The 12,059-nt window shown below is 38.0% G+C and overlaps 1 protein-coding gene across 50 annotated transcripts in view; it reads left to right on the plus strand.

The window, feature by feature from the left end:
- SOX5 (SRY-box transcription factor 5) overlaps positions 1-12,059 on the plus strand; it is a 1,169,920-nt gene that overhangs the window by 918,151 nt on the left and 239,710 nt on the right. For all 50 annotated transcript variants that reach the window (XM_086401754.1, XM_086401750.1, XM_086401772.1 and 47 more), the window contains 2 exons: positions 6,159-6,331; positions 11,181-11,249. In XM_086401754.1, coding sequence (XP_086257880.1) covers positions 6,159-6,331; positions 11,181-11,249 — 242 coding nt within the window. The remainder of the gene's footprint in view (positions 1-6,158; positions 6,332-11,180; positions 11,250-12,059) is intronic.

The raw sequence follows: 12,059 nt of genomic DNA on the forward strand, positions 1-12,059 counted from the left end.
GTAATGCCATATTTTTTAAACTGTTGTTTTACATTTTAAGTACAATATCCAAGTAAGTGGATGGATTAAATTTGGGAGAAGTTTACAAAATTACAATCTCCATTAAAAAGTAGACTTGTCTAATAAGAGATTATATAGAACTGAACTTTTTTTTTTATAAAAAATAACAATGGTACTTGTTTTCACTGCACAATGATAGTACATCAGATCAGATCAGATCAGTCGCTCAGTCGTGTCCAACTCTTTGCGACCCCATGAATCGCAGCACGCCAGGCCACCCTGTCCATCACCAACTCCCGGAGTTCACTGAGACTCACGTCCATCGAGTCAGTGATGCCATCCAGCCATCTCATCCTCTGTCGTCCCCTTCTCCTCTTGCCCCCAATCCCTCCCCGCATCAGAGTCTTTTCCAATGAGTCAACTCTTCGCATGAGGTGGCCAAAGTACTGGAGTTAACATCCCAGGAACAAAATATCCAGTCATGGGGTAACAATGGTAAAGACCATAGCTACTTTCAGGTGTTCCATTTCACTCTAACTGTAGTCACTCCTAAAACTGATAGCTTTCTATAGTACATATATTTTAAAATCCAAGCCAAAGTCCGCCATTTAAGATATTGAAACAAAGGGAATTCCCTGGTAGTTAGGACTTTGTACTTTCACTGCTGAGGATTGGGGTTCAATCCCTGATGTTAGTTAAAACTGCAAGCCGCCCAGTGCAGCCAAAAAATAAAGGTATTGAAGCAAAAAGGAACTATTTTTTCAAAGTAAGTTGCAGAAACCCAAAAGTAACTAAATTTATCATATTAGCAATGATAATACCCCTTATATAATTTTAGTTGATTCCAATTTCTATGAGTATCAATATTGCAGTAAATGGTATGTAATTAAATTTTATCAAAGTTTGATTGCATTCATTGTCAGTGAAAAAGACCAATTCACAGATGTTTGTAGGTTGGATAACTTAAATATTCCTTTGAGGAATCAGAATAATGCCATTCATACCTTGTGATGTTGGGGTCTAACTTTTTACTCTTGTTGGATAAGACTGCCACTGAAAAAAGCTTTAGTAATAAATTTAGAATAACTTAAGTTAGTTTCTATTCATTATATTTTTAGTTCATTCAACAAATACTGCTATCTGTCTTGCCATGTGCTATGTTCTGGAGATGTAATGATAGCAAATGGAGTAGACAGATTTCTGCCCTTCTGGAGCTTACAGTCTAGTAGAGACTCTTTCACTAGGCAGAATTTTTAAAGGCAACACAATGAATGACTTTTAGATCCTTCAAGTGGAATACCAATTGAAAGCAGCAACATTTCTATAAAAAAATTAAATTGAGTAGAGTCCTATCCAAATTACAACAGTGGTAACGTAAGGAACACCAGCAATAAAAGAACAAAACATCCTGGCAAAGACTGACTATTGCTTTGAAACAGAGAACTAAATGTGTGGTAATGTTTCCGAGGGAAGAAACATGATATCTAATTTACTTTTAGTGTTGAAATTCTAGGACTTTCCTTTCCTGAGTGACTCTTCCTTCCTTTTATTTTTCCTTTAGTTGGATCAAAACTTCCAAAAATTTCCTGTGATTTTGATTGTTCAAGTCAAATATCTATTCTATTTTGGTAGAACAACATTTAGGAAATATCAGCTTCCAAAGATTTTTTTTCTCATTATATCAAATGTATTTGAAACCATCCTTAATTTAAATAGTTCCAATAAGGGTTTTGATCTATTTGCATAGAATTGTACATTATCAGTCAATTAAGGACTTTGTTCTTAAGTTTATTTATTTAATTCATTTAATAAAAAGTTATGGGGTGTCTTGGCTTCCCTGTTGGCTCAGATAATAAAGAATCTGTCTGCAATGCAGGAGACCCGGGTTCTATCCCTAGGTTAGGAAGATCCTCTGGAGAAAAGAATGGCAACCCACTCTGGTATTCTTGCTTGGAGAATTCCATGAACAGAAGATTCTGGCAGACTGCAGTCCATGGAGTCACAGAGAGTCGAACATGACCAAGAGACTAACTACAGTCCATGAGGTCACAGAGAATCGAACATGACCAAGCAACTAACTACAGTCCATGAGGTCACAGAGAGTTGAACATGACCAAGCGACTAATACACACACACACACACACACACGCGCACAAGGTGTCTACCATGTGTGAGGCACTACTCGGGGGATATTGTGTTGAACAAAACAAGGTAGTATTCTGCTATCATGGAGCTTATTCTCTACTGGGAGATTCAATAAATGAATATCAGTAACAACACAGCATATGGTGCTGACTACTAAGTACAGAATAAAGGTGGAGTCACGTGATAGAAGAGGAGGGGGTGGCTTTTTAAATTTTGGTGTTCAGGAAAAGCACTCTGGGAGAGGAGTTGGCATTTAAGTTACTATTTGGATGGATTGGAGTCAATTGGTTGATTGGTTGGTTAATTATCTCCTCCCTTTAAATGTAGTCTCTATGAAGCAGACATTCTGTCTGGCTTGAACATTGTAGGGCCGCTAGCTCCTAGAATAGTGTAAAGCATGCAGGAGGAATTCTGTGGATATATGTTGAGTGAATGAAAGAAAAAACCAAAAAGCTAGTAGTTCTTTACCAGGGGTATTTGGTAATGTCTGGAGACATTTTGAGGTGTTACAACTAGGCAGGGTGTGCTACCAGCATCTACACCGCATGCCTCCCCAGGAAGTGAAGCATCCAAACTAAAATGTGTGTGGCACTGAGATTGAGAAACTCTAGGGGAAAAGTTTACCAGAGGGAAATACTTGAAATACAGAGGCCTTAAAATGGGAACAAGTTGTATGTTGGTGTTAGGGAAACTGAAAGAAGGCAATGGGACTACAATATTTTGGCAAGAGAAAATGGGAGGAGATAATGCCAAAGAAAGGCAAGGGCCTCATCATTTAGGGCTCTGTAAGGGCAGGGAGTTTGGAATTTATTCTATGCCCAGTATATAGCTTTGAAATGGTTTTATTCTGTTGTGTGATATGAGCTGATGTGTGTGTATGCTAAGTCGCTTCAGTCGTGTCCCACTCTTTGCAGCCCCATGGACTATAGCCTGCCAGGGTCCTCTGTCCATGGGATTCTCCAGGCAAGAATACTGGAGTGGGTTACCATTCCCTTCTCTAGGGAATCTTCCTGATCCAAGGATCAAACCTGGGTCTCCTGCCTTGCAGGCAGATTCTTTACTGCTAAGCCACCTGGGAGCCTGACATAATCTGGCATATCTCTCTAAATGACCGCTCTGAACTTCTGTTTGGAGAATGGGTTTTAGTAGGAGAAGTAGAAGATAGAATGTTTAGAAACTGTTGGGGGAGTCATGGCAAGAGAGGAGAGATGGTAATAGCCTGAACTGAGGGGCATTAGTGGAGATGAAAACACATGGACTGATTTTACAATATGGTCTAAGGATGAGAAGATTCCCAGTGAATCCGATGTGGAAGATGAAAGAATATAAGCAATGTTTACATGGTGATTATCTCTTCCTGAGGTTGGAATGACTGAAGCTGGTTCCCTTCCTTTATGACTTCCCTCACATTGGGTTATGGAATGTTCTGATGTGCACTTCTGCTCTGGAACCTACAGAATGAAAAGAATTGCTCTCATGATAACCATTCTATAGTCACTAGGCAGTAGAAAGAACTGAAATGTAAGATATTTTTGTCTTGAAAGCCTTCATTCTTAGGGAATCGAAGCAAGATTAGCATAAATTAAAACATACAAGAATGCAAGTAACTGAAACATGAAAGATGAAGGGAAGTGGGATAAAGGTTCACAGAGTTTGAATTGAACAGAGACAATAAAATTAGATTTCAAGTAGAAATATTGATGTCTGTGTGACTAAGTGAAGACAGGATTTTGTTAATATTTCATATACTGAATGCCAAAATGATATTTGTTGGTACTCATTATCAAATATATATATTTCTTTATACATTGGTATTATATCAGCTATAAAATAGATAATAGTACCTTAAGCTCTTAAATTATACTTATATGTATTTACAGGAAATACATGTATTTGCCAAGTAATAATAATAGTAATAATATTCATTGTAGAAGATTTTATAAATGTAACAAATATGAAAAGATTAAAATGACCCATTTAATGACCCATCACCTAGGAATAAGCACTATTAATATATAGATAAACTTTCTTCCAGTCTTTTTTCCTATAAATGTAGATATGTGAATGCCTTGAAGTGTTTATACAAATGTTTCATTTCTATCCAACTTTTTCACCTAGCTTTATGTCATGAACAAGTTCGAATATTATAAAATATTCTTAAAATACTTTTTCTTCATGGGTACAAAATACTACCATCTGGATGTCCTGTAATTATTTGATGATTTGGTATTTAGATTGTTTCTAATATTTCATTTAAGAACTTTATTAATACTTCATTTTCTGTAGTTTTCTTGGGTTAGATTTTTAGAAATGAAACTGCCTCCTTGATTCTCACCTGTAAACCAAACCCTTTCTCAGACCTTTGCTCTCAGTAAATGGTTCTTGCATCTTGCCAAAAAATCTAGGATGTGTCCTGAATCTCCTTATGAGTATTATAAAACATGATATGCATCACATTTCCTAGTGTATATTCTGAGAAATGTGATAGCAATTTACTCCTCTTGCTGATGGTGTATGAGGGTATACATTTTACCATCATTTGAATATTTTCATTGAAATATCTTTCTAATACGTATTTAGATTATTTAATATTAGGATTCTGATTAGAATAGTCATATTGCTATTATTCTTATAAAAATTTTCTTCTGTTTAATGGAATCCAAATATCTGGAGTATAATAAATCCTTAACAATTTATTGAGCACCTGTCCTGATTAAGACTAAGAATTGATAATAAGGAGTATATGATATGTTTCTTGCCTTCTGTTCCACTCAGAACTTCCTTTCTGGATATCTGTTCTATAGCCTATGTAAATTATATTTGAAATTTTATTTCCATTTCAAATGGGCACATGAAAATTAGAAGCTTATAGCTACTACTTCCTAAAAGCACGTGTTTTTTCATCATAAATTGATGAAGGGAAATGTAGTGAGATGGGGAATGGTGACTGAGTTATAATAGATCTTTCTATCTAACTCACATATACAGGTGGCAAATACATTATTGAGGTAGTGCTTAGTGTTTTAGGTTTGAATTGAAAACCGTAATTAAAAAGTGTGTTCTCTCGTACTGCTAGTTCTTTACCATAGGGGTCTTGTCTATCTGATGAATCTTAAAAGAACAATTAAAAGTGATATTGTTTCTATTTCAGTGAACCACTCACATTTCTGGTGTAACAAATCAGTATTTTAACCTGACTTAGAAGATTCACTGGCGTGGTTTAAATATCTCAAACGTACTGCTTATTTTAAATTATTGTGTGATTTGTTCTCCAAATCTTGGATTTAACTGTAACCTTGAGAGGCCATAATGTTAGTTTTACAGCTATGTTTCATTATTTCATGATAACATAAATTTATATTCTCAAACTTGAATATTTTTTCTGCTAGCTCTATTCTATCTTTGAAGAAAGCCTCTGAGTGGCATTTGAGAAAACTGTCTAAAACTTGATGGGTTAATAGTTGTTTTTTTTTTTTTTTTCTTTTTAAATGTAGGATTCCTTAATTCTGATTTTTCAAAATTCTCGTTTTAAGAAAAGGAGATATCTCTGATAATGATAACTTGGTCTCTTAATAACTTAAGTTATTATGTTTTCAGGTTTTTCTCTTGACTCTTTAATTTGATTTAAAAAACTACTTAAAGCCAAGAACTGTGCTTTAAACCTCTTTTTATTTCCATCAGGCCCCAGATTAGAACATTAAGAATAATAAATGCTCAGCCAATAGTATTTCATTTGCTTGTAAAATTAAAGGGAAAAAAGCTATATAGATTGTTACTTGTCATAAATACAAAATAATCAAAATATCTGTTCATCCTGATATTCTATAATGGATAGATAGCCATCACTTTTTACTATTGAGTTACAGTTTGAAAGAAGGTAAGTATATGTTTGTTTGGGTGCCAAAACTTTTATTTGTAATATTTGTCCACATACCCTAGTCATTGTGATTGAGGAACCACTCTCTTCTCATTTCTCTGTTTTTTCACACATCTTATTGCCATCTTATTCTCAGGGACTCCCGAAAGCCTAGCTGAGAAGGAGAGGCAGCTCATGGGTATGATCAATCAGCTAACCAGTCTGCGAGAGCAGCTGCTGGCTGCCCATGATGAGCAGAAGAAACTGGCTGCGTCTCAGATTGAGAAACAACGCCAGCAAATGGAGCTGGCCAAGCAGCAGCAAGAACAGGTGAGTCAGAAGTAGAGACACAAACAGTCTAGTAAGAGCTAGAGGCACAGGCATTGTTTCGCCTGCAGCTTATAGGTCACTCTTTGAGGCAAACAGAGATCAATAAAAGCTTCTCTCCTCTCTACCTTGCATAATAAAAAGGCAGAATACCAAAGTAAACAAAAAAGTGATCTGAAAAAGCTTATCAACTATTTCAGTGGTATGCAACATGGAAATGATTATAATCAAGGTGATGGATAAGAGAGAAATACAAAAAGAACCATGGAGAGAGTCAAGAGAACATTTCTAGTCAGGGATGTTATAAAAGCTTTCATTTGACCTGTTTGGTGTGAGCTTTGAAGGCTAGGTGTAGGATTCAGCTAGTGAAGTAAATTTCAATTATGGGGCAGGAAGTTGGTTAGGAGCCTATTATAATAATCTAAATAAGACATGAGACTGTAAACAGTGTAATGACCATGGAGAACAGGTGGAAAAGAACAGGTGGAAGAATCATGTATAGTTGAATTTTTTAAGTGGGCTAAAGAGAGAGGAAAAGAGTTGAACCTAGGTGACAGGCAAAGTCCAAAGGCAAGTAGATTTGGAAAAGCAGATGGCTTTTTTATATTGAATTAGAACTGTCTTCAGGTTGCCCATCTGAAACTATGAGAGAGAATATTCAGTTCAGTTCAGTTCAGTCACTCAGTTGTGTCTGACTCTTTGTGGCCCCATGGACCGCAGCGTGCTAGGCCTCCCGGTCCATCACCAACTCCTGAGATTTACCCAAACTCATGTCCATTTAGTCGGTGATGCCATCCAACCATCTCATCCTCTGTCGTCCCCTTCTCCACCTGCCCTCAATCTTTCCCAGCATCGGGGTCTTTTCAAATGAGTCACCTCTTCACATCAGATGGCCAAAGTATTGGAGTTTCAGCTTCAACGTCAGTCCTTCCAATGAACACTCAGGACTAATCTCCTTTAGGATAGACAGGTTGGATCTCCTTGTGGTCCAAGGGACTCTCAAGAGTCTTCTCCCAACACCACCATTCAAAAGCATCAGTTCTTTGGTGCTCAGCTTTCTTTATCAATAAACAGTTTGGAAGAGAGGGCTGAGCTTAGTTTCTGTGATTATCTACATAAAGGAGAATAGTTTAAACCCCTGGAGAAGGTAAGTTTAACTTATTAAAAAAAATAGTAATCATGTGCTTCTTGTAGGCCAGGTACTAACTACTGAAGTTACTTCAATTAAACAGAAAGACAAAGCCCCTAAATTCTAGTGGAAAGAGAGACAATCAAGAGGAACAGAAAAATTAACAAAATAACTTCAGATAGTGATTGCCCACAGCAGTCTAGAAGAACACCATTGTTTTCTTATTCATAAGAAGAGCCGACTCATTGGAAAAGACCCTGATGCTGGGAAAGATTGAAGACAAGAGGAGAATGGGTCAGCAGATGAATGAGATGGTTAGAAGCATCATTGACTCAATGGACATGCATTTGGGCAAACTCTGGGAAATGGTAAAGGACAGGGAAGCCTGGCATGCTGCAGTCTATGGGGTTATGAAGAGTCAAACATGACTCGGCAACTGAACAACAGCCATCAATACTTTTAGCTATCTGAATTCAGAAAATCCTAGGAGCCTCTAAAACTGGAGCTCAGATGAAAATATTTCTTTGTACAAACTCCATATTTTGATGGGTCTGGGAGCATGCTTGTCCTCAAAAATCTGGGCAATTATTAATGAAGAGCAATGTACCTTACTTTTTCTTTTCACATCCTGGCCTATTCTCAGACATCTTCCATAGATTCTAGAATTTTTTACTTACTCTGACATTCTCCTTAGAAAGTGAAGTCGCTCAGTCATGTCCGACTCTTTACGATCCCATGGACTTTACCAGGCTTCTCTGTCCATGGGATTTTCCAGGCAAGAGTACTGGAGTGGGTTGCCATTTCCTTCTCCAGGGGATCTTCCTGACCCCGGGATCGAACCCAGGTCTCCTGCATTGCAGGCAGATGCTTTACCCTCTGAGCCACCAGGGAAATTAAGAAATCATTAGGCACTTCCAGAAATGTCTCCCTTGTATTGGAGAGGTGCCAGGTAATGATGCCTACACAGCCTGGGAGAAGATCCCTTCTGGAGGCTACAGGTCAGGTTCCTGGAACCCTTTCTGTTCTCTCAGGTCCCCTCTGGCACACCACGCTGGCTTGTAGCCTGCTGGATTCCTTTGTCCATGAGAGTTCTCCAGGAAAGAATCCTGGAGTGGGTTGCCATGCCCTCCTCCCAGGGATATTCCCAACCCAGGGATCGAACCCTGGTCTCCCACGTTGCAGGTGGATTCTTTACCATCTGAACCACAAGGGTAGCACATAAATACTGGTATGGATGGCCTATCCTTTCTCCAGAGGACCTTCCTGATCTTCAGGGAATCAAACCAGGGTCTCCTGCATTGCAGGTGGATTCTTAACCACCTGAGCTACCACTGTTGAGCCCCAATTTGATGCCAAATTCTGTCCTAGTTAATGGAATACAGAAGGAATAAAATAGACAAAAATCTCATATGTATTAAATTCTAGTTAGGAAAAGATAGACAATAAATCAGTTAAACATATGTTAAAAATGAAGCAGAGACATAGGGATGAGGGTGCCAAGCAGAGAGATAGGCTCTTTTAGAATGAGTGCTCAGGGAGGTCTCATTGACAGTATAACAGTTGAGCAGAGACTCATAGGTGGTGAGAGAGTGAGCAGTGTAGTTATCCAGAAAGATTGTTGTATGTGGAGGGGAGAGTACATGCAATGGCCCAGAGGCAGAAGTATTCTTGGAAAATAAGCGTATCCTTGGTATGTTCAACAGACAGTGGAGCAGTATGGTAATAGTGAAGAGACAGAGAAGAGATGAGATTGGAGAGATACAGGGCCTTGCAGGCATTATGTGGAAACTGAGACATAGGGTTTTGAAATGATGACTAAAACAACACAACGTATGTTTTAAAATGATCTGTCTTTCTACTAGGTTATAATAGGCTGCAGGGAGCAAGGGCAGAAGCAGAGAGAACAAACAGGAGGTTATCACACCAATACAGGCCAAAGCCAGCAATGACTTAGAACAGGAGGGAATGTGGAGGGCTATGAGGTAGTCAGTTTCCTGAGAAAAGTTTAAGACACTTATAAAAAGATTTAAATATCAGCTGAAATATTGATATATGGGAGGAAAAAAACCAGACTTAAAGAGGAGAGTGATGTATCATTTTCTACCTTTTCCTTTCCAACTTTTCTTCAAGAAAATAAAAAGGAATTTCTTTAACCTGTATTCTTAAGATAAAATGAAAGTACTAAAATAATTATAATTGCACCAGTGTATACAGTGGAAATAAAAAATGCATTGTGAAGCCATGAGGATCCAACTTCATTATATAAGTTCTGTACTTTCATTCATAGTAATGGACCCTGTATCTATTTTTTCCTGAATTTTTAGCTTTCTGAAACAGAGGTTAAAGAATATACCTTCATAATGAAAATGATAGTGTTCATAGCATTAGGAATAAGAATTAGAGCTCATTTGTAAGAAAGCTATAAGTTTTATGAGGTCAGAAGTTAGATTTTTGTGAGCAGGTTTCCTGCCCTATATCATATAATGAAGTGTTTAAAGTTTTCTTCTCATCTCTTCACTCATATATGCTGCATCAAATGTTCCTTCTGTATTCCTTTGCATCAGACTTTGTGTAAATGGTGAAAGGAAAATCAGCAGGGTCCCTAACATCACTGTATTTATGAATTCCTTCTGAGGAGACAGAAATCTGTTGATTAAAACAAACATGAAATATAACATCATAGAATGTATTAAGTAGGTAGAGGATGTTATAAGAAGGAATAATAGGGAGAGGGTGGGGGGATTGTGGTAATATGGCTTAGAAAACACTTAAGATGACCACATTGAGGGCCAGTTCTAGAGTTTAGTTTTGAATCTGTTGAATTTGGAGTGCTTTTGAGAATGTTTGTTAGATAAATGGGTCTAACACTTACAGCAAAGATCAGGCTAGAGAAACAAATTTGTAATCACTTGACATATGTGTGGACATATAGAAGGAAAGGAATAGAGTCTAAAATTGAGCCTACAACATTGAATGACTGAAGAGAGCCACTGATGGTCTCTGAGAAGGATCAGACTCAGAGGTAGGAGCAAAACCAAGAAAATGTGATGACAGAGAAGCCAAGGGAGAAAGTTCAGGCAAGGGAAAGCACTTGAGTATTGAATTCTGATGAAAAGTCAAGTCGTGGGGACTAGGAAACACTTCAGAATTTAACAAATTGGAAGTGACTGGTGACTTTATTAAGAATCCATTTAGTAGAAAGTGGGGCCAGAGACCAGAATTGAATGTACTGAAGACTCGGGAGTTAGGGGTTTGTGGGAGGCAAAAATGACGATATTCACCAAGACACAGAAATGTACCAACACCTCACTAAAGAATACAGCATCTTTTAATACTTGGTGCCACTCTGGACTCTGTTTCATAAACAGGAGGATGTGTGACATTATTTTCATTTTCTAAGGGCTGAAGATGTCAGAGACTGTACCTCCTTACTAGATTGCCAGAAAGAGGGATTTTGGAAACTCTAGCATTTCAAATTGGATTGGACCACTGTTGTCTTAGACTTCATTTGTTTTAGGCCTAAAGAAATGTAACTGTTCCCAAAGTCGAAATATCTTGTTTGATCCTACTTAAGGATGAATTGCTGGTCCTGTAGGGGCGTGAACACGTCTATTTTCATGAGCTTAATTGATGTCCTATCAAACTTTGTGACACACAACACTGGGAATTTCCCCCTGGGACTGCAATACACTCTTAAATTTTCTGTGTGCCATTTCTCCACAGATCGCAAGACAACAGCAGCAGCTTCTGCAGCAACAACACAAAATCAATTTGCTTCAGCAGCAGATCCAGGTCAGAAATCATAATTTCATACGGACTTCCAATTAGGAAGTAGATTTTGTTTCTCAGATGACCTCATTGAAGTGAGCTGCAGAATTAAATCTGCTTTCAGCCCAGTCATGACATGTGGCCCCCCTGTGTCGGGAGAATCTTACTGTCACGGGAGTGGCAGAATCTTGCTTGTGTTGAGGAGTGTCAGGGATAGCAAGCTGGTGGCAATTTTTATCTTACACTGAAAGGAAACTTTTGTGGAGAAATGTTTCCTTTTCTTTATTCTTTAATGTTGAAAACAGGCATGTAAATGTTGTTAATGAGGGAGGCTCCCAGGAACCAAAGCAGAGAGGCATCGCAGGTTTTCTGTTAGCCGTGGCAGAGAGAACTTTTTCCATTAGGCTGAAGAGCCACACGAATTTCAGGTGAAAATCAGTGAAGGTAATGATTTGTGTTCAACTCAAATTTCACCCTTATACTGCCTGGAGAAACCAGGACTGACTGAGGGCTCTGTAACTTCCGTATTTTTCTTCTATGAAAATTTGCATTGACGAGAAGCAAAGCTGCTTGGGGTAGCCTCGTGCCACCACTTGCTTATGACACACACTTTGACACAATCTGTTTCCCTTTCTGAATACTCCTTTTCTGAAAGCACTTATTTCATAGAGTATTTATGAGGATTTAGTAAAATTGTGGATAGAGAACTTCAGTGTAGTTTCAAGGCATATAGTAAGTAGTCAGTATATGTTTGCTGTGACTAGGAAGAAGAAGATATATCTTACTTGACAATATCCATCTTAAAGCAGCTGTTAGATTTGCAGTTAGAATTCC

This window comes from Bos grunniens, chromosome 5, assembly GCF_055505025.1.
Source record: "Bos grunniens cultivar Pamir isolate PY7600 chromosome 5, Bosgru_T2T1.0, whole genome shotgun sequence".
NCBI lineage: Eukaryota > Metazoa > Chordata > Mammalia > Artiodactyla > Bovidae > Bos > Bos grunniens.